This window comes from Diuraphis noxia, unplaced genomic scaffold, assembly GCF_037042655.1.
Source record: "Diuraphis noxia isolate RWA-SAM2 unplaced genomic scaffold, SU_Dnox_SAM2 contig0003, whole genome shotgun sequence".
In the NCBI taxonomy this organism is placed as follows: Eukaryota; Metazoa; Arthropoda; class Insecta; order Hemiptera; family Aphididae; genus Diuraphis; species Diuraphis noxia.
Window position 1 is genome coordinate 17,134,026 of NW_028301713.1, and position 23,542 is coordinate 17,157,567.

Below are 23,542 nucleotides of genomic sequence, written 5' to 3' on the forward strand. Positions count from 1 at the left end.
GCAGATACTTGAAAATTTTACCAGTTATTAAGATTGGCATTTTCTTTAGAAGATTTAATTTTCAAAATATTCTGACTTTTTTTTAGGTATTTATAGACAACTGAAATTTTCAATTTTTCTGAAAAATTTTTTTTGAAGTGTCGATAAAATGTTTTTGGCCCTATCAAAATACTTGATAATATAATACAAAGTTTCCCATAAGTTATCCTTATAGTGATTAAAAAATTATAAGAATACATAGGCACAATTTTTTTTTATTAGCATTCGATGTTGAAATATTGACTTAATACGTAAAAACTACGGCAATGTTCAAATTATCTTAGATAGAAATTCATAAAAGTTTTTCTTTTTAGATCTAAGATTTGAAAATTAAATACAAGACTTCTAACACATTGTAACAATAGCAGTTGAAAAATATTAAAAATACATAGGCACGATTTTTTTTTTATAAGCATTTAAAGTTCAAATTTTTACTAAATACGTAAAAATTACGGCAATGTTCAAATTATCTTAGATAAAAATTCATAAAAGTTTTTCTTTTTAAATCTAAGATTTGAAATTTAATACAAGGCTCCTTGCATATTTTTACAATAGCAGTTGAAAAATAAATGAAATATATATGCACAATTTTTTTTTTTTTAAGCATTCAAAGTTTGAATTTTGACAAAATACGTAAAAATCACGAAAATTCTCAAATTATTTTAAACTTGAAATTCATAAAATACTTTCCTTTTATATTTAAGATTTTAAATATTCATACAAGGCTCCTAAAATATTTTTACAATAGCAGTTGAAAAATAAAAGAAATGCATTGTCACATTTTTTTTTTTACAAGCATTTAAATTTAAATTTTGACAACATACGAAAATTCGCAAATTATTTTAAGCTAGAAATTCATAAAAAATTTTCTCTTTAAATCTAAGATTTGAAAATATTTTTAACAATCTATAATATATCCTAAACCATCTCCGTTCAGAATCATTGCATTCAAATTCAACCTACCCTAGTCAGAGGTCCACCCCACCAATGTTGGATTACCCAAAAAACTTGAAATTTAATACAAGGTTCCTTATGAGTTTTTCTTATTGTAGCTAAACAAAATTAAAAGTCGTTAGTCACAATTTTTTTTTTTATAAGCGTTTATATTTCAAATTTTTACGAAATCTGTCGAAAACGTGAAAATTTGAAAGTACCAATTTATGTAATTTATGTAATTTTGAAGTTGAAAAATCATAAAAATTTTTGTGTTTATAACTAAACATTGTGATTAAAAAAACAACACAAAGTTTTCCATTACATTTCCTTCAAGTAGCTATAGAGAAAACTCGAAGCATCATTGTCTGTGTCTTATCGTTATATTATATTATATTATATTATATTATATTATATTATATTATACACAATAATAATATAATATATAATAGTATATACAGTATAAACTTACATTAAATAGGATTTTTGATAACTATATAGCTTTGCAACTACACAGGTGCCTATATAGATCAGGGCTTATTCTAAGGATTTTTACCTACTGCCCAAACATACTGAAGTTTGTTTCATGAAATTTATTTGGAAAATTATACTTATCCCCCCCAAAAAATGTATATAGATATACAATGATATTGATATTATAATATCATATTATATTATTATTATGATATTACATTTGATATTTGAGAAATCGGAAAAAATATTATATGGAAAAATATATAAAAAATACGGATTTTTTCCGTTGTACCATTATTTAAATTGAAATTTTTATTACGTAACCCCAGTTAATAACTGTATACAATATAATATATTTATATATGCATTAGTTACATAAAAATAGTTTTAATAGCAAACATTTCGAGAAATAGGTTAGTGAGTATATTATAAGTTTTAACTAAAACATGTCAATATTATAATTTAAAGTGGTTTCATTTTCATAAGTCAATTCAGAATTCGAAGTGGTAGTGGTAGATTTTATGATAGGTTTAATTAACCAATTCGTTAAAGAATTTGATGTCATATTTATATGATATTAACCTAAAAAAAATTAATTTATGTAATATAATATACCCACACAACAATTATGTAGGCATTAGGCAATTCTTTTGTGTGAAAAGTAAATTAACGTGAGTCGTAATTTTCACCGAAAACGTGAACATCTGATAACGACGCAAGACAAGTATTAATATTATCTTTGATAATTAATATTAATCGATGTTGCATCGGTGTGTGCACAGTTAAATCGTGTAAGTGTTTTTTTGAAATTGAATGATTATAATATTATTTGTATAGAATATAATAAGAATTATTTTTAAAATTAAAAGATAAGAATAAAGGCTTAAAAATCGAATATAAAATATACGGTCTTAAAGCTACTAAAGTATAATTTATTAATAAATAATAATAAAAATTATGAAAAATAATAAAATAATTATTCACACGTACCTATCACGATGTACCCCTCTGCAAATTTGATTATATAGGAAATAGCTACACACCATATACACTCATGGAAGACTGGAACGTTATGACGAAAGTTATAGATATAATAATGAAATTAGGTACATATAATATCTTTTTCGTTCTATATCATAATATAGAATTTACTAAAAACCAAAGATAAAATAATTGGTGGTTATTCCGTTTTCGAATTTCGTATCCGTGCGCTTTAATGTGTGTACAATGGTCTATATGGTCGCGATAAGCTTAGTCGATAACATAGATAGTACCTAATCGTAATTCGTATTTCTATTTCAAAGATTAATCAATCATCGAAGTAGCAAAGATTGTAAACTACATAATTATTACTTATTAGGTACTAGGTTAAGTTTATAAATTACACATAGGTATTTCAAATATTCAGTAGAAATTCAATTATTCTATAAGAAAAATTATATTTTTTTAAGGTGCCCATATTCATAAAGTCAACTGCCCGTTTGATTTTTCCTACTGCCCAATTTGGGCCCTACTGCCCGTTAGAATAAGCCCTGATATAGATATGACTTATATAACTTATTGAGCCGTTTTATTTTTAATAAATATTGAAATTCGATATACCAGATATCCACCTATATCAGTTGGTGTCTGTACTACCACCGTGTCATGTGTCCGATTTTGACTAAAATTAAAATTCCCGCAGCACCTACTTCATTATTCGAACATCGAACTCATACAACAATTAAAAATCAATGGTTTAACTACACATCGTAATGAAACATTTTGCCATGTAGACGAAGAGTCGAAAATCGTAATATTCACGACAAACAGTAATTTGGAATATTTAGTCAATAAAAGTCATACTATTTTAGGCGGTGGTACATTTTATATTTGTCCCGCCCATTTTCCCGGGTTAGGTCATCCCAGCCCTACCGATTTTTTGATACTTATTTAAATAATTTAAAATTATATTTTTATTTTTTACTGATTTTTTGATTTTTTCGAACTAATTAATATCACTGTTCATGCTTAATTTAATATTTATAATAACTAAAATTTTAATTAAATACGCTTTTTTTTAATTTTTTTTTTTTTGCGCTTATGGGTAATTATTTTTGCGCTTTTGGGTTGCGTTTGGGTCGTATTTTGCGCTATGGGCTACAGCCCTCAAACCAGGTATATGTATATCTATGATAATATAAGGTACCTATTATGAATTATGATAACTACATGCAATGTTTTTGGAAAAATTGATTAACCATGCCTTATGCAAAATGCGTCCTAATTGAAAAATAAAATATTTGTTTTAAAATAGAATATAATTTATGACAATATTTAAATATAATATATCCTAGGCTGACAAATAAATCATCTCCGTTCAGAATCGTTTTTCGTATACAATGGTATCTATCGTTGCATTCGAATTTAACCTACCCTAGTCAGAGGTCCACCCCACTCCCTAATGCACAGCAGAGCGACATCCACTTACCCGCTTTTTATGAACGTCTGTACCACTCCACTTTATTCATCTAAATGTATATAGTTCTAACTTCTAACTTACCCACTACTGACTTGTCCAAAATCTTATTCTATATGATGAAATAAACTAAACAAATATTCTTATTTGTAGTAAGAAAATTAAAATGTGTGTTTTCATTGAAATTCTATACATTTTTAAAAATAATAAAAATATAAAATAGTAAACATTTATATGCTTTTAGTTAAATGTTGTTTCTACGACTAAAAATTATTTAATAAAACATTTTCGAAATAACGTGTGTCTTACATACCTATTTTAATGAATCGCTGGTAGCTGGTATATGTTGATTGCGATCGTCAAGATATGATGTTATAACAAGAATTATATATTGTCCCTATCTATCTATCTAACGATCGAAATATACAGATGGACGTACTTAATCGATACATATACGTTAGTTTTTTTATTTAAGGTTAAATAAGTTAATTAAGGTCAAATAAGTGTCTAATCAAAATAAGTTAACTCTTTCTTTGATTGTATATTTGTACAAGATATAATGGAATAATAATATTTTGATTTCAATATTTTAACCATAACCTTATTATTTTGTAATTATTTAGAAAATACTGAAAAATAGAAATTGCTTTCAATATTTCCCTTTCTTTAAATTTGTTAATGTGAAGCTTTATTTTTTCTTAAATTACAAATATATTATATGGTAGGTAATTGAATGCACAGAATACACACAGTATAGTTGTATTAGTTCCCCATATCGTGACGACAAATTATTAATTTAATTATTTTTTAAGCAATAGTTATAGTAGATATCTTATAGAAGTACGTAGATGCCTACATAATTATATAATATACATTATACATAGTAACATGTTTTTTAATTGATCATTTTTTGTACCTAATTTATTTTATAATTGTTTTTATTTTTTTTTAGGTACCTTTGGTTCCTCTAATACCATGTTTGAGTATACTACTTAATTTGTATTTAATGATGGAGCTGAATACCAAAACGTGGATGAGATTTGGTATAGGGATTGTAGTAGGTATGTATAAATGAAGGTATAGTTAGGTTAGTAATGAAGTAATAATGATGGTATAGATAGGGGAGTTACCCGTTTCCGCCAAAATAATATTGGCTGTTTCCGCCATAGCCTTTTTCCGCCAAAAACGAAAAAGGTACGATTCCCGTTTCCGCCAAAAGACATTTCCGCAAAAAAAGTTTGGAAACCAATGGTCTTAATTTTTAAGCAATATATATGTTGTGGTATATATAAAATAAAATAGTAATGTAAAATGTAGGTAATAGCAATGGCATTTGTAAATAATTGCGAAATTGGAAATAGGTACAACAATAATATATACAGCGATAATCTTCGATAATTGTTGATAATTGTCGATAACGGAAGGATAATCATAATTTATTTATAATTCGCACACAATAATTATCTGACTGATGTTAAATTCTTATATTTTAATTCAGTATCTGTTCTGTTCGTCATCAGTTTAACAACAGCTAATACGATTTTCAAAATGGAATTTGTTAATATTTTTTGTGACATTTTTAATTATTTAAAAATAACGATATGTTTTACAAAACTCTATTGAGACTATATTTGACTTATACTTGTATTATAATTTGAAATAGTTAAATATAATGTATTATTATTATCTAGGTACTTGTATTATAATTTATAATAATAAAAATATTTTTATATGATAAGAATATATAATATTTGAACATGGTTCCCAAATTGACGGAAACGTCTTTACACAAAAATAAATTTTGGCAGAAACGGGAATCATACGTTTTTCGTTTTTGGCGGAAAAGGGATATGCCTAAATCAGGGAACCAGTTTTTTGGCGGAAACGGGCGATGCCCATAGATAGTGCATTTAGACGGATTACATTTTAATTTTCTCTAATCAAAATCACTTATGAAATGAATTTAATAACGTAGGTATAATAAAATGAATATAAAAGAATGTTACGAACTGTGATTAAATTATATTATATTGTATTATAAAAGCGTACTATACGTCACGTATATATATAAAATATTAACAGCGATAATTAGAGCTACGATTTTAATGACATAAAAAATACACAAAAATACAAAAATTATCTAAAAACTCTAGAAAATGAACTTAAAAAATGACCAAAAAATGTACTTAAATGAGTGGAAATAATTTATTTTTAAAATATTAATTAATAATTATGATTTATGTATTATGTCTTTATGAATAAAATAGGTATAAATTTGACTTGTGAATTTAACCGCTTCCTGGTATAATTATTCTGAAAAATCAATAATCGTATTCACTACTAAAGCTACTATTGTATACCTATATAGTTTTAGGTTCGTTCGATATGTAATCTTATCTTACTTACTCTTATATTACTTTTTCAATATCAATGGACTGGATTAGGTAATTGCCTATAGGTACTAATTGGGATTATCTTTACAACACATATTAAAAAAGCTTAAAATACACAAAATGAACATAATATTTGTAATATTACGTAAAAATGACCTTAAAAATGCAATAAAATGCATTTAACACCAAAAATGCAAAATAAAAATTACATATTCTAAATTGTTATATCACGAAACAAATTTAGTTTTTGGTTAGAATTGTATAGCACATAAATAAAAAAAATGCAAAAGTCACCAAAATCCTAGCACTAGTGATAATGGTAGGCTGGTAATAAAGATATTATAATAATATACGCAATGCATAATATTTCAATTGATAACAGTGAAAAAAAGTACTAATATGCATGCGGTTATGTGCTTAAAAATGTAAAATGAAAAAATCCTCTAGTCGGAACCATTGAAAATATGAGTGTGGAATTGTGTCAGTAAGTTAATGTTATAATGCAAAAACCTCCTAAGAAAGGATTTTTCAAAATTCAACCCCTACAAGGGTTAAAAGAGTTAAATAACATAAAGAAGAAAAATTGTTCGTTTGATCAGCTTAATCTCTTGAACTAATAACTGATTTGAAATTGTTTTTATCATCATAAAGCTACACAATCCCACGAATCTATAGGCTATATTTTATCTTGATAAAGGGCCTCGATTTTTTATTGCGATTTTGAGATTTTATGTAGAATATAAATATAAAAACAATTATATAAAATATATTTTTGTGTTTTATATAGTTGCTATTGGTTATACAATTTACTATTTAGTATGGAAGAACAAGAAATTAGCGATTTGTTATTAGGTACCAATTTTAAAATTGTTTCACCTTTACAAAGCTAAAAATGCGATAAAACATTATGATTGAATATACTTTTAGACCTATATTTTAAATGACTGGGTTAAAAATATTTTATGGAGATTAAGATAGGGTAAGTCCGCGGGGAGTTTTGATCATGACTATCAGGATATAAATGACGAATTAACCAAAAATTTTAAATCATATAGAGTCGATCAGCTAGTATATTATACAAAAATATTATATATAAATAATAATAATGTAATATTAATATAAATATTAAAACCAGCCATTAACTTCCTCAAAGGCCCAGATGGCTTGCTAGGTATATTATTTCTATTAACAATAAAAATAATTAATTTTTTTTCTCTTTCTTGTTTCTATAACAATCATGTTTTAACCCATGTATGTAACCTAAACAATTGTAAGCTAATAACCATAATGCTGATGCTGTACCAATCAAAAAAAAAATAATAATAATTAATATATATTTATTTCAATAACTTATTAAATCTATCTATCATCCATTAAAACGTCATAAGATAATTATGATGATGATTATTTTAATTTTTTGATTTTATAGGATTATTGATATATGCGTTCTACGGAGTTCACAACAGTTTGGAAGGTTCTAAACGACGAACAATTAAAGATAAAGAATACAAACAGGAAATTAAAATCTCTAATTAATTCACTGTACGGTAAATTTCATTCAATAAAATATTTTCATTTATATTTATAATAGCTGATAATTTCATATTCATATAATTATAATACATATACCTATACCTACAGGCTACAACCACTTACAGTATTATATCTGAAAATTGTGGTGTTACTTGTATTTTAACTAAAATTACAAATATTCCAAAATATTTTTCTTAATAATTGGGATAAACAATCTAAAAATTAAGGGGAAAATGGGAATTTTTACATACAATCAATATTCGACAAAATTGTTTTTGGTTTTTGATGTAGCTTTAAAACAAATGACCATAGATAGGTACATGCAATTTTCACAGAATATTTATATAAGTATATTCTATCTATCATGCAATGTTCAAAAAATGTTGAGTTAAGTTAAACTATTTATAGGCATATGCAATTTCCGATAATTATTAGTTTTTTTTTAAATTAATATCGATAAAAATGTATTTGTTAAGTAGAAAAGCTTGAAAATTTAATACAAGGCCCTTAACATATTGTTACAATAGCAGTTGAAAAAATACATAGTCACAATTTTTTTTATAAGCATTCTGAATTTTGACAAAATACATAAAAATCACAAAAAATTGGAAATTATTTTAAGGTAAAAATTCATAAAAATTGTACTTTTTAAATTTAAGATTTGAAAATTTGTAATAATCTATAATATATCCTAGACAGATAAATCGTCTCCGCTCAGAATCATTTTTCGTATACAATGATATAATATCATTGGATTCAAATTTAATTCCATCCATTACAGTAACCCACTTATAAATTTGTAACCTATACTGTTCAGCAGAGCTACATCCACGACTTACCCGCTTTTTTATTTCAATAAAGTCTTTAAATTCGTGGTTTTAATTAGCTTACAACTATTATCATTTAAGATTAGATTTTGGTTTGAACATTTATTTTCCAAAAAAAAAAATAATTATAGTAATATTAAGGTAATGTGGTGTCGTTGATTGGTTGTTTGTATTCGCAGTAAGCTCAGTGAGCTTATTGAAGAGTCGGTTATACCTTATACTGCATTTTATTTTTATTAATTTTAAATATAAATAACTATCCAGTAAAAATTAACAATAAACACACTACACATTATTAATCAACTATAAAAGCTTAAAAGATAATTGGAATTTTATAACTTTATAAGCTAATGTGTACTAATTTCAAGAAATCAATTTTTCTTGCCTTTCTTCTGGCAAAATGTTCTATTATTACATGGAAAACATGTTAATAGTATAAGTTTTGTTATTTTTCAATATTAAGTAAAGCTATTTATGTCTATGTCTATCTTGTACGATTGAATTATGAAAATATTTTTTCATGATTCCAACCCTTAAATGGCTTAAAATGCGTTTCACTAGGCTGGTTTAAATGATCGTTCCTTCGCATGACGCTCTTTTGTGTTTGGCGGTATTTATCAATTGCAACAAAACTATTTTTAATTTCGAATATAGGTACAAACCGCAAAAGAAACATTGATGTACGATAATGCGTATAGCACAAAATCAATCAATTTTTTAACCTTCATTAATAATATTGTCATATCAAAATGGTTTTATTTTATTTTTTATTACACTTATTTTTAAATTTTTATCATTGGGCCCCTATTGTATTATGTTAAATTCTATTCCATAGTTTAGGCTTATATAATTTTATAAATTTCGTGAAAATTTTAACTAATCAAAAAATAATGAAATAAACTTTTTTTAGGCAATGAATAAATCAATATACTTGAGTATAAGATGTTCCGTTTTAATGGAATTTCAGGCAACCATCACCTTGACCCGAAGTTTGGAACCAAAACATGAAATGTTTCATTTAAAAACAGTTAATGACTTATCTTGAAACCAAACCGAACTGAAATTATTTTTCTTTTGGCGTAATCAGTGATAATTTACTGGATTTTACTGAGAACAAAAATTTAATCGGAATCATGGTTGACGTATTTAACGGAAAAAAACATACCTATATACCTATAAGTGATGTAATTTACTGTCAAATTTGTCCATTCATATACACTAATTTCGTAAGCATATTATAAAAGATTGATAGTATTTCTAATAATTAAGGTATTAACATCTCAAGTGCATATAATAAAGGTGTTAGGTACTATTTTGCACTTTTATATTGCCAATTAATTCACTGGTTTCGCGTTTAAAAACCTAACTTGTTTGGAATTTTGTTACTATTCATTGATAGATATTGCATAATACAAAATCATGTTTTGCATTAATTTGACCTATTAAATGTTTATCGTAAAAATTCTTAAAAGTTTAGGTAGGTACCATGGCATACATGGAAATTTACTATGTATTCATACTTTCACATCATAATTAAAATAATATTTATATATTAATGAATTGTTTCATAATGGGATCTGTATAGTATAACAAGCAGGACCGCATTTAGGGGGGTGCAATGGGTGCGATTGCACCGGGCGGCAGATTTAAGGGGGCGGTCATGGACTCCTGGAAAAAGTGCCTATGTGTAATTTTTCTTAGGAGTATTTTAATTTTAACTGACGAGTTTTATATTATATCGTTTTTCTTTCATTTTTTTTTTTGTTTTTTTATTTCATCTTTAGATTCTATTATCATTTAGCATAGATGAATACAGATTAAACATATTAAATTGTATTCTTATAATCTTATCTATCATTAAACTCGATTAATGATTGCTATCCACAGTCCACAGACATCCTATACGACTATACTAACTAAATAGAAGTCTGTGTTTATATGTACGCTGCTAGACTACAAACAGAATATCTCAATGATTTGGAACCGTCTTTTATAAATGAATGCCTACATTTTAGAGGTCATTTAAAAAGTATTGGCAGTGATGCTCCAAATACCATACAAGATATGTGTGCATTTATAAGGCAAAAAAATGTTGTAAATATTTATCCTTATATTGATATTTCTTTGAGAATGTTGCTATGGACACCTATTAGTAACTGTTCAACGGAAAGATCATTCTCAGCTCTGAAGAGAGTAAAATCGTATCTTAGATCATGTTCTAAAGAAAATAGACTGAACAGTTTAGCAATAATGACTATAGAAGCGGATTTAACATCAAAAATTGATTACAATGGTGTAATCGAAGAATTTGCTTCATTAAAATGCAGAAAAAAATGCTAATAAGATATTGTCCGCAGAACTTCACCATTTAAACGTATTTATATAATGTTATCCTTACTTTACTAATTACTATATGCTACAAATACTGATTAGAAAAATAAAATAAAAATATATTATAGGTTTTCTTTTTCAATTGGTAAATTCTTGATTCTTAATTTATTTATCCGCAACTGTAAGCTGTTTGTAAACGTAATATGTTATTTGTTTAACAAAAATTATTAATATTTAATATTTATGTAAACTGAAACGGGGGGGGGGGGGGGGCGGCAGAATTTGATTGCACGGGGCGGCTAAATCTTAAATGCGGCCCTGATAACAAAGACTGTTAAAAAAATATATTGTTCATCCCGTTTTAAAAATCTTGTTATATTTTATAAAATATTTATTTTTTCACATTATTTTTGCGGCATTAACAATAGAGACTTTTTCAAGTCGTTGACACTCTTTCTTGGACAACATAAAACAGCTAAATAGTAATTTTATTGGTAGACAAGATGAACGATTTAAATTTTATACTAGAAGATTAATATAAGGTAAGTCACTCAAACCGTTTTATAAACGATGTCTGTCTATGTTTTCGACTTGGTGTATGATGCCATGATGATGAAAATTACTGACAGATGTTTATTATTTATCGTGTGATATGTTATTTCTTTCAGGTGTGTTTTAAGTAGATTAGCGTTTCTAATTTAAATTATACAAATAATATTTAATTCTTATTATAATTTATTGCTATGGTGTTTGACATATTATGCTTAGTGATAGATGTATGATGTGACTCACACTACAAAGGTTTCGATTACTTTACCAATGTTTTTGTATCAAAAAAATCATTAAAAGGCAAAACATTTTTTAAAAACTGGCTGAACTTCATAACGGAAATCAACCCACTTTTGTTTGTTTGTTTCTTGCATTTTTGAGCATAATAAAATTAAATAATTACTACCCAAGATTAGTCCCGTTTAACCCACTTGTCCCATAGATATCAGAACAGTTTCATATGAATTATACTATTTAAGTCGACGTAAAATGAATTTTATAGTAGCTATTAAAAGCCTAACGGAGGATTGCGAAAATCTGAAGTGTCCATGTCCATGTTGACGAATATCGATTTATTTTACAACTACCGCTAAAAACTGATACCATACGCATCTAACTAGTATTTACAGTGACAACGTCGAGGATCGTCGACGTATACAATTTCTAATCAGTAATTGCCATTTGGAAATCGGAATACCTACTATATAATACATAAAAAATATATTAAACAAAGATGATTCACTCGTGGTCGGTAAGTAGGTACTTGTTTTTTGTTAAGTTATATAATATACATAATAATATATTAGAAATATAAATAATAATTAATAATTTATGGTTCCATATTTAAGATTTCAAAAATATTATTCTGAAATCGTCTCAGTTGGGAGAGAAATGCATAACAATAATTATTAATTTTTTATTGGACAATTTACTTAATATTTATTTAATAAAAATGTAAAGAGAATGAGCTCACTATAAACAGAGATTTAATAAATATAATAATAAAAAGGTGGAATGACGGGATTTCAAAGGTGACCGTCGTCCTAGTAAGATGCTCATTTTTAGATTCTGAACGAAGTGATGAATGTATTGATTTTACAATGATGTTTGTTTGTTTTTTTTTTGTTTTTGTGTCTGTGTACAGCATAACTAATCGAAATAATGCTTCGATTTCAAACTTTGGGGGTGGTTTCCGATGTAAAAGTGAAGATCCTTGGTGCATTATAGAGGTCAAAAGTAAACATTTTCCAACAGTTTTCAAAAAAATCGAGAAAAACAAAAAAAAAATGACAGAAAAACGGGAATTAGTACGCAAAACCAGTTTTTGACCAAATCGATATTTTTATATGGTTGTAATTCAAAAAATAATCACTGTAAATACTTGAAATTTTCACCAAATGTTAATGTTAGTGATATATATATATATATACAGTATAATCTTCAAAAATTTTTTGGGTTTATAACTAAGGATTAAAAATACAACACTAAGTTTTCCATAAGTTTTCCTTCAAGTAGCTATAGAGCAAACTCGAAGCATCATTATAGGAAAAATTTTAAGTGCGTTTGAATTTTAAATTTTTACAAAATAGCGTAACGATAACGATTTATCCTCAAACGATTTTAAATATTTGTTATTATTCAAAAAGTATAAGTCGCAGAAACTTGAAAATTTTATCAGTTATTTAGATTGGCATTTTCTTTAAATGATTTAATTTTCAAAATATTTTGACTTTTTTTGAGATATTTATAGACGACTGAAATTTTCAATTTGTCTGAAAATTTTTTTTTGAAGTGTCGATAAAAATTTTTTGGCCCTATCAAAATACTTGAAAATTTAATATAAAGTTCCTCATAAGTTATTATTATAGTGATTAAAAAATTATAAGAATACATTGGCACAATTTTTTTTTATTTGTATTTGAAGTTCAAATATTGACTTAATACGTAAAAATTACGGCAATTTTCAAATTATCTTAGATCAAAATTCATAAAAGTTTTTCTTTTTAATTCTAAGATTTGAGAATTTAATACAAGGCTCATAATATAGTTTTGCAATAGCAGTTGAAAAATAAAAGAAATATATAGCCACATTTTTTTTTACATGCATTCAAATTTTAATTTTGACAATATACGTAAAAATCACGAAAATTCGTAAATTATTTTATTCTAGAGATTCATAAAAAATTTTCCTTTTATACCTAAGATTTGAAAATTTAATACAAGGCTCCTAAAATATTTTTTACAATAGCAGTTGAAAAATACAAGAAATGTATAGTCACATTTTTTTTTTACAAGCATTTAAATTTAAATTTTGACAACATACGTAAAAATCACGAAAATTCGCAAATTATTATAAGCTAGAAATTCATAAAAAATTTTCTTTTTAAATCTAATATTTGAAAATTTAATACAAGATTCCTTACAAATTTGTCAATCTTAATCACAAAAAAAATGTACACCGGAAATTCAAATTAAATTTTTATTAGCATTTGAATTTCAAATATTGACAAAAACTTGTCAAAACCATGAATATTTGCAAATTATTTTGTAGTTCAAAATACAGAATATTGTTTGTATTTATATCTAAGGTTATGAAATTTAACACCAAGTTTTCCACAAGTTTTGCTTCAAATAGCTATAGAGAAAATTTGAAGCGTCATTATAGGAAAAATGTTTTGAGCGTTTGAGTTTTAAATTTTTATGAAATCGCGTAATGATAACGATTTATACTCAAACCAGGTGTTTGTATATATAAGGTATTATGAATTATGATAACTACACTAATTGATTAACCATGCCATATGCAAAATGCGTATTAATTGAAAAATAAAATATTTGTTTCAAAATAGAATATATGACAATATTTAAATATAATATATCCTAGACTGACAAATCATCTCCGTTCAGAATCGTTTTTCGTATACAATGATACCTATCATTGCATTCAAATTTAATCCCATCCATTACAGTAACCTACAGTACAGCAGAGCGACATCCACGACTTACCCGCTTTTTAATTGGTTAAGTTAATAACGAAATAAGCATTATTGCGGCTGTTTTGGATTGTAACCTTTAATTGAAAAGTATAAGAAAAGAAGGAGAATGTACAGAACCAGTTCGAAAGGTCGAATGGAGTTTAAAAGAATAGAGAAAGTAAATACTATGACTGACGCTGGTGAACTAAGGAGGATAGGTAAATGTATATTTGGGAATAATTACTTTTTTTTTTTTTACAAAACATAATATTTACAATCTGTATTTACAAGTTATATAATAAGTAAATGTGATGGTGATTGATTTACAGGAGGGGGAAGTCACCCAGTGACGGCACCCCGTGGAAAGTGAATTAATGAGAGAGTAGGTCCCTACACCAGTTCCTTTTCAGACGCCTGTGTGGATTACCTGGAATTTTATTAGATGAAAATTGGATGCTTATAGGATTAGAGTGAGTACTGAATGTTTTATGTGTTTTTTTGTAGGTGATTTTGGCAAGGCTGTTTAAGGTCGGAATGTAGACGTCTTTATGACGTTTACTTATGCATGTTTATTATCATTGTCTATTAAATATTTCATTACAACGTCCTTGCCCGCTTGCCGTCACCCAAAGATTTTTCTATTTTTAGAACGTATAATCTATTAATTTATAATCTATATAATTTTTTTCTATGACGTGAAGCCAAAAATTGTAAACAAATTCACGAGACCGGAACCTTGTCCCGCTGTCCCATATTTAAAGCTGCTTCTGATTTTACTGTTGCATTATAATATTATTGGCTCATCGGGTTCTATCTTTATTGTTACAGGGCAAAATGTTTTATCAAACGCTGAGCAGAAAAAAAACGTTCACGGCAGAAACTAAACAGGAAAGAGACAAGTTGAAACGAGTGTTGACCATTTTTGACTTAACCGCTTTGGGCATTGGCGCCACGTTAGGGAGTGGCGTGTATGTGTTGGCAGGGACGGTGGCTAAGTCTATCGCTGGACCAGCAGTGGTATTGTCCTTCATTGTAGCTGCTATCGTCTCATCGTTTGCTGGTATTGAGTCAATACCTTTCAATTTCGTTTCGTTTTCAGTGCTTATATAAAAATAATGATTTAATATTTAAAACGAGTTAAAATGTAAATGATATAATATGTATGTACATTTTACTATACTGAAAATGTTTGAGGGAATTACCGATGTTTTTAGCAAAATAGCGTAATATTATATTACGCTATTTTACTAATATAGTAAATTAAAATTAAAATTAAAAAGCGTTTATAGTAAAAACCTATACGTGATCCAACGTACAGACTTTAGTTTTACTTTGATAAAAATGTTGAAAATACATATGAATATTTATTATGAAGTTTTTAAAGTATTTAAATTATTAATGCAGGTCAGAATTATTTAAATTAAAAATAATTAAAAACGTATTTTAGTCCGTTGAAATTTCTGAAAATACGATATTTTTTCTGAACTTAAAGGGACATTTCTTTTTTAAGAATAATAATCATTAAATGGCCACTTCAAACAATCCTTCTATCTGAAATGTAGTAAACTTAATTAATTTTATAGTATTAATACAGCGCTACTATCAGAAAAATAGCCAATGATTGATTTTGAATTTTGAATTTCAGGAGTTTGTTATGCTGAATTCGCGGGCCGTGTACCCAAAGCAGGATCTGCTTATATTTACAGTTATGTGGCCGTCGGAGAATTTATCGCTTTTATTATTGGTTGGAACATGTTTATTGAGCACACGATAGGTAGCTACATCAATTTTGACGACATCATATTTTGTCTAAACTAAAATTAAAACGATTTCATTTCATTTAAACATTTTAGTTATAACCACTTTAATCTGATAGTGACTTGTTTTATTATAATTATAGGTACAGCATCCGCCGCCAAAGCCATGACAAATTATTTAGATTCTCTGCTCGGTGATCCTCAAAAAAAGTACATGAAAGTACATTTTCCAATACACATGAAGTTTATGGGCGAATATCCGGACGTCGCATCGTTTGTGTTCCTCATGTTTATTGCATGTATTTATCAACATTTATTTATAGTATAAACCTTGATAATTTAAAGCTGTAATTATTAATCAATTCTGCCAAAATATATTAAAAATTATTTAGGAACTCAAGAAATAAAAATTACGTCTTCAGCTAATTTACTAAGAACTTAATTTTATGAGACACATTTAGTATATTTGACTAATCTAAATATAAAAATTAATATAGGTATCTAATACATACCAAAGTTTATTTTTTGAGATTAATTTCATTAATTTAATTCACGTCAATGTTTTGAGATTAGAAATTCAAAGTAATTTATTATTAAGTGGCACACAACAATAATTTTTATAATATTACTATTCATAATTATACTCGTATGTTATGACAAAATTATATAATACATATCAATGAATGATGATTTCATCGGAAAAACAAAGTTAATAATAACATTTAGTAAGATATCAAATAATGCTATCGATTTCTAGTGGTTATGGCTTGGGGTGTTCGGAAGTCTTCAACTCTCAATACAGTATTCACTACATGTAACTTGCTGACCGTTGGGACAGTTATCGTGAGTGGACTTTTTTTTGGTACGTATACAGTACACAACGCCTACAGAGCGCATACAATTCGGAGAGTTATATGTTTGTTTAAAATTACGAGTAAAACATATTGGTACTGTTCTCACTAATGAATTAGGTATATTAAAATTACTACGCGAACGCGTAGGATCTTATACGTCATATTTTATTTATTAGTAATCAGATAATACATGATATGACATATATATATTATGATATGACAGCTAATGAGTATTAAACCGAAAGCAGTTAAAATTATTAACCAATATTTCAGTAAAAATTTCCAATTGGAATATATCAAAAAGCGAAATTCCACCTGGAGTGGACGGCGGCAACGGTGGATTTGCGCCATTCGGTTGGAGTGGAATAATCGCGGGAGCGGCTCGATGCTTTTACGGGTTTATTGGATTCGAATCTATTTCTACAACCGGTCAGTATATTTTTTTTTATTTTTTTTTTCTATTACTATTACCTTTGAACACATCGTGATTCATCAATAATGTTGCTAACGATACATAATTTTTTAGGCGAAGAAACAAAAAATCCGAAAAAAACAATTCCGCTGGCGATCGTTCTGACCCTGGTGTTCGTCACGTCAGCGTACTCAATAGTGGCGTCAGTGTTGACCCTGATGTGGCCGTATTACGACCAGGTACCAATTTTACGTTAGAAGCCGGTCTTATCAGATATATGTTTGCATATTTTTGTATTTGATGTAACGTTGGAAGTATCGAAAATAATATTTTGTCGTCGACATGGTTTTAGGATCCAAATGCGCCGTTTCCAGTGATCTACGAGAACTTGGGATTGCCCATGATCAAGTACATGGTTACTGGTGGTGCGGTATTCGCTCTTTTCACCTCGTAATGTCATCGATTCTTTTAAATGATAATACGTAATTTTTTGTAACAATCGTTTCAACGCGTGTGTATATACTATATAGTTTATTAGGATGTATGTTTCCGATACCGCGAATCCTGTACGCCATGTCCTGCGACGGTTTGTTGTTCGAATTTTTGTCGATCGTTAACGAAAGGACCAAGACGCCAGTCATAGCCACAATGATATGCGGAGTCGGTGCTGGTAAATAATTTCGACGTGTTCAAAGACTTTCACAAATTGAGTCGATAAATTATTGTTTATCATTGTTTTTTTTTTTTTTTTTGGTCTAGGTATATTGTCGTCCATATTCAATCTCGAACAGCTCGTTGACATGACGTCTATCGGCACCCTTATATCGTATTTGATCGTTTGTATCTGTCTATTGGTGCTCAGGTGTGTATACGATTATGATAATATTATAAACGTTTTGTTAATAGCTGAGTTACTGATGATCAATAAGCGATTTTGATAACACTCGTTATGAAAAATAAAGGAAACAACATTTTCGATAATAAATATATGTGTCTACATATTATTATACAATTATATATGTATTTAATACATTTTTAGTTTGATATAAGCGTCATATCATATATCGCAAAAAATACATTTGCCTTAAGATATAATTATTAGGTATAATAATTAGGTATATTTAAATCAGGATTATTTTCGACTCATAATTTTATAAAAAAGAAATCTCAAAATTATTATTTCTATTTTATGCGTTCTTGATCTAAAATGTCCATCTAATAGTATATAATAAGCTTTCACGAACTTGTCCTTTGTTTATTTCACATGTGATAAGACTTATCACTGATAACTTATGATACAATTCGTGTTATTTAAAACATTATGTTTTAAAAATATGCATATTTTTTAGTTAAATTATATTTCTTGTAATTTACTAAGACTTGGTATTTTTAAGAAATATGCGATTGATCAAACTTTAGCTTAATGTTTCTGTAATACAGGTACAGAGACACTAACTCGGTAGTTGTGGATCTTGACAATAATTCCGATGACAAGGTGTACACAGTGTACAAATGGTACAGTTTGTTAAACACAAAATCCACGAACGCGGATACTCAATATATATCAAGAGTGTTGATAATTATATATAGTATGTTATCAATCAATATGAATAGTAATATGTATTAATTTTATGTATTCGTATATAGTACCTATAACTATCACACTTTAATAGTTTTTTTTTTTTTTAAATTAGCTGTACCAATTTTTATATTAATAGTTGTTATTGAAGTTTTTTATATATTCATTTTTTAGAATGACTAAAATTTACTATTTTAATATTTTATAGCTTTCAGTGCGTGTGTATTTTGTATTAGTATGGTGAATATTGGCTGTTACGATGGAGCATTTCAGTTCCCTTTAATTATTGTAATTGCGGTTTCGATCATAGTATCATTATTTTCCATGCTGATTTTACACAGACTTCCACAAGCAATCGAAAACTTAACATTTAGGGTGAGAAAAAAAAGTATTAATATTTAACAATAGTGTACCGGTCAATAATCGTATTTGGATTAGTGTTTACAATCAGTGGCGTACGCAGGATTTTACATTTGGGGGGGGGGGGCTTGAAAATGGATTTACCTAGTGATATCCTTGAATTAGAAACACCCTTTTAGATATGTAAATATTTTTTTCACCTCTGATTTATTAGATCATATATGTTGTGAAACATAAATATGGTGTACAGAACAACTCTAATACCTCCTTAAAAATTAATAATGAAGATTTACAAAATATAAGCATAAATAAGTATTCTTGTAATTATGAATTTGGTAATACATCTAATATTAGAAATTATTAGTCTCCGGTATAAGGTTATGATTTAATAAAAACTACAATGACTGTAAATAGTGTAAATATATTTTAAACTTATTAGACTGGACTAAATGTATTTTATTGCCCATTTTGTTGTTTAAACATTTTTATTTAGTCCAATCTAATAACTGTAATCGCTTAGGTGACGTTTTTGAAAATTGTTGTAGAACTTCCAAAATTACATAGATAACTGATAAGTATAATAACGAAAGTCGAAAAATTATCGGAAATCGGAATGTTGGCTATTTTTATAGATTGACGTTGTTCGGATTGTTGGTAACATAGTAAGTTCGGTTGTAATCATAGATTATAGATATCTACATATCTATGGATTGTGGTCGTCATCACAATTAAAGATATTAATTATAGTAATAATATACAATATACTAATATATGGTATCTTAGTCCGTGGTTGTAATGAATGGGGAAATACACACTTAGATATGTACTATATTAAATCGTCGATAGATTTAAAAATAAAAATAATAATAATACAATAATACGGGCAATGGGGGGGGGGCTTCAGCCCGTTAGCCCCCCTCCTTGCGTACTCCACTGTTTACAATGTTTACATAATTAACTGCGATAATGTCAATAATTTTTTACGTCTATACACGTAACATTGTAGACTCAAGTAATATGTGCCCATAATATTATATTCTAAATTTCAATATTTCATCTTGTAGGATTAACCGTCATTATGACGTATAGAGGCGCAGTCTGAATTTTAGAATGGTGGGGGGGGAGGGGAGAAGAAGTCAAATTAAAAAACAAATACTAAACAATTAACAATATTAATTTATTTTTAGGTATGTTATTTCAGTGGCGCCGAACCCTATGTTAAGGTCGGGCCATGGCCCGACATATTTTGAAAATTTAAGATAGGGGCCGCTTCATATTGACCATTTTCCTCTCCACGGTATGCCATTTTTTCCGATATTAAGATGTTGGGCCTCTTGAAATATTTTTCGCCCTACTAGATTTTTAGGACTTCGGCGCCAATGTGTTATTTCATTGTTTTGATATGGCCAAAGGGGGACATGGACAACTATTCCTCCCTTCCCCATAGTTACGACACTGGTGATATGTATTAAAAGTCCATTATATTGTTTTATTTTTTAGGTGCCACTAGTTCCTTTTATACCGTGCGTAAGTATAACTCTTAACTTATACCTAATGATGGAGCTTAGTATCAAGACATGGATAAGATTCGGCGTGGGACTTATTTTAGGTTTGCAGTATTACTGACTAACGACTTTATATACTAAACTTTTGTGTCGTTTTAATATTGATCATGTGATTTGACGATGAACATAATATTGTGCTAATTGATACGCTATTACCTATTACTTTTACGTACATATGGCGTCAATTATCAGTTTGCCAGTCTCATGAAGTAGACAATGTTAAATAGTCTTCTTTTTTTAAATAACCCTCTAAGTATACACACAGACACACAGACACACACACTGTTTCATCATCATAATATATGTGATCATAACCAATTACAACAAACCACTAAAGTTTATACTTAAGCTATAATATTATGTATATATTATTTAGATTGAGAACATTCTTGTTTTTTTTTTAGGAGTATTGATATATGCGTTCTATGGCATTCATCATAGTTTAGAGGGTAGCAAACAACGAGAGGTAAAAAATGAAGAAATTAAAAACATCCCAAGAATCTCTTCCTCGTAATATGCTCGCATATAATCAAGTTTTAAATACCTATTTAGTTTTTTTATAACTGTATATTCTAATAACTAATGGCTATAATTGCGTATAAATTATTGTCACTATAACCATTAAGATTTTAATGATACTGTAAGTACATATATATTTAAGTTCATAGCTAGAATTGCCTAAAAGGTTTCTATTCAAAAATGTGTATTAATTGTTGTTTTTATTGTAATATTTAATATTTATATGTATTAGGTTAAATAATTGTATTTTTTTTTTAATAGAACAAATAGATTATATCCACCTAATGATGCTACCTATAGTAATATAAGATTTAACAACTAAATAAAAAATTTTCAAGAAAATAATGAATGCAATATATTTTTTTTTTTTTTTTAGATTCTGAACGAAGTGTTGAATTTAAGTATTGATTTTTTTTGTGTCTGTCATCACGTTTTGGGGCAGTAAAAGTGCTTCGATTTTTGACTTCAGTACCTCGTTCGATCAGAAAGTGAGTCTAGTTGGTACTTTGGGGGTCAAAAGTAAAAATTCTTAATACTTTTCTAAATAATCGAGAAAAACAAACTAAAAATTAAGGGGAAAACGGGAAATTTTACGCACACTAATTTTTCGACAAAATCGATTTTGGATTTTGATGTAACTCTAAAACAAATGACCGCAGATACTTTAAATTTTGACTGAATGCTTATATAACCATTTTCTATATTAGATAAAATTTTCAAAATATTTAGATTTGTTTTGAGCTGTTTACTGACATTTTAATTTTTCAACTTTTTTAGTTTTTTGTTCTATAAATATCGATAAAAATTTATTTGTTCGATAGAAAAGCTTGAAAATTTAATACAAGGCTTCTAACACATTGTAACAATAGCAGTTAAAAATTATTAAAAATACGTAGGCATGATCTTTTTTTATAAGCATTTAAAGTTCAAATTGTGACTAAATACGTAAAAATTACGGCAATGTTCAAATTATCTTAGATAGAAATTCATAAAAGTTTTTAGTTTTTTTTTTTCTATAAATATCGATAAAAATGTATTTATAAGTCGTAAATACTTGAAAATTTTACCAGTTATTAAGATTGGCATTTTCTTTAGATGATTTAATTTTCAAAATATTCTGATTTTTTTTTTGAGGTATTTATAGACAACTGAAATGTTCAATTTTTCTGAAAAATTTGTTTTGAAGTGTTGATAACATTTTTTTGGCCCTATCAAAATACTTGAAAACTTAATACAAAGTTTCTCATAAGTTATTCTTATAGTGATTAAAAAATTATAAGAATACATATGCATAATTTTTTTTTTTATAGCATTTGAAGTTCAAATATTGACAACAATTCATCAAAACCATGAATATTTGCAAATTATTTTGTAGTTCAAAATTCATAAAATTGTTTGTATTTATATCTAAGGTTAAAAAATTCAACACTAAGTTGAACACTAAATACTTTTAAAATATTATTATAAAAATATATTTTATATTTTATGAATACTCACTAAGTATTTGAATACAAATACAAGTATTTTTATTTTTATTGTATACTATATAACATACATGTTTTATGTATACTGTATATTAGTATAGGTACCTATATATTATGTTACTACTTAGTACTTTCCATAGATTTTAACTATTTGAAAAAAAATAACATATCGACTATTTAGATGTAAATACATGTTCAGGTATCTTATTCATATTGATATAATTAAATTTAAAAAAAAAAAGTAATATTAATAAAAAGTGGTATTAACTACTACCTAATATGAAATTATTTGAAAAAATCCAATACAGAACCCATATCAAATTAGTGTAGCATTTTTAAAATTACCTACTTTTTCTATACAAAATGTTTTCTGTGTTTAATCTCATTAATATATTGTTTCTTTTTATATATAATTACATAGCCTAGTCAATATAATAAAAATTTATCTTTGATACTCAATGTTCAGGATATTAATAAATATGAAATTACATTTTTGGAGT

The 23,542-nt window shown here is 27.2% G+C and overlaps 2 protein-coding genes across 10 annotated transcripts in view; both read left to right on the top strand.

Annotated features, from left to right (window-relative positions):
• The window catches only part of LOC107167552 (high affinity cationic amino acid transporter 1-like), a 20,856-nt gene extending 11,213 nt beyond the window's left edge, over nt 1-9,643 (top strand). Inside the window, exons 13-15 of one of the 2 annotated variants that reach the window (XM_089223309.1) lie at nt 4,857-4,965; nt 7,727-7,839; nt 9,625-9,643. In XM_089223309.1, coding sequence (XP_089079435.1) covers nt 4,857-4,965; nt 7,727-7,833 — 216 coding nt within the window. In that variant the 3' untranslated portion in view covers nt 7,834-7,839; nt 9,625-9,643. Of the gene's footprint in view, nt 1-4,856; nt 4,966-7,726; nt 7,886-9,624 lie in introns of those variants that run through there. The other variant, XM_015516655.2, reaches the window with a different exon arrangement.
• Nucleotides 9,644-11,388: 1,745 nt separating this feature from the next.
• LOC107167539 (cationic amino acid transporter 2-like) lies at nt 11,389-23,004 on the top strand. Of its 8 annotated transcripts, XR_016191023.1 has the most exons (17): nt 11,394-12,288; nt 14,507-14,730; nt 14,842-14,982; nt 15,341-15,572; nt 16,158-16,286; nt 16,413-16,568; nt 17,027-17,131; nt 17,397-17,552; nt 17,650-17,774; nt 17,888-17,985; nt 18,066-18,205; nt 18,295-18,397; nt 18,976-19,124; nt 19,323-19,489; nt 20,975-21,083; nt 21,444-22,046; nt 22,869-23,004. XR_016191023.1 is itself a non-coding variant. In XM_089223954.1 (14 exons), the coding sequence occupies exons 1-14, from the start codon at nt 12,271-12,273 to the stop codon at nt 21,551-21,553; spliced, it is 1,797 nt and encodes a 598-aa protein (XP_089080080.1). In that variant the 5' UTR covers nt 11,394-12,270; the 3' UTR covers nt 21,554-22,061. The 8 variants fall into 8 exon arrangements, 1 of the variants encoding a protein (XP_089080080.1); XR_016191024.1 differs by lacking the exon at nt 14,507-14,730; XR_016191028.1 differs by lacking the exons at nt 14,507-14,730; nt 14,842-14,982 and having other exon boundaries at nt 11,389-12,288; nt 20,975-21,001.
• The last annotated feature ends 538 nt before the right edge of the window (nt 23,005-23,542 follow it).

Bases quoted from the DNA above. Each gene is read 5' to 3' on its own strand.
- LOC107167539 (XM_089223954.1), top strand. The intron at 17,132-17,396 runs GTACGTATACAG...CCAATATTTCAG, and splicing joins CGTGAGTGGACTTTTTTTTG to TAAAAATTTCCAATTGGAAT. The intron at 19,490-20,974 runs GTGAGAAAAAAA...TTTATTTTTTAG, and splicing joins TCGAAAACTTAACATTTAGG to GTGCCACTAGTTCCTTTTAT.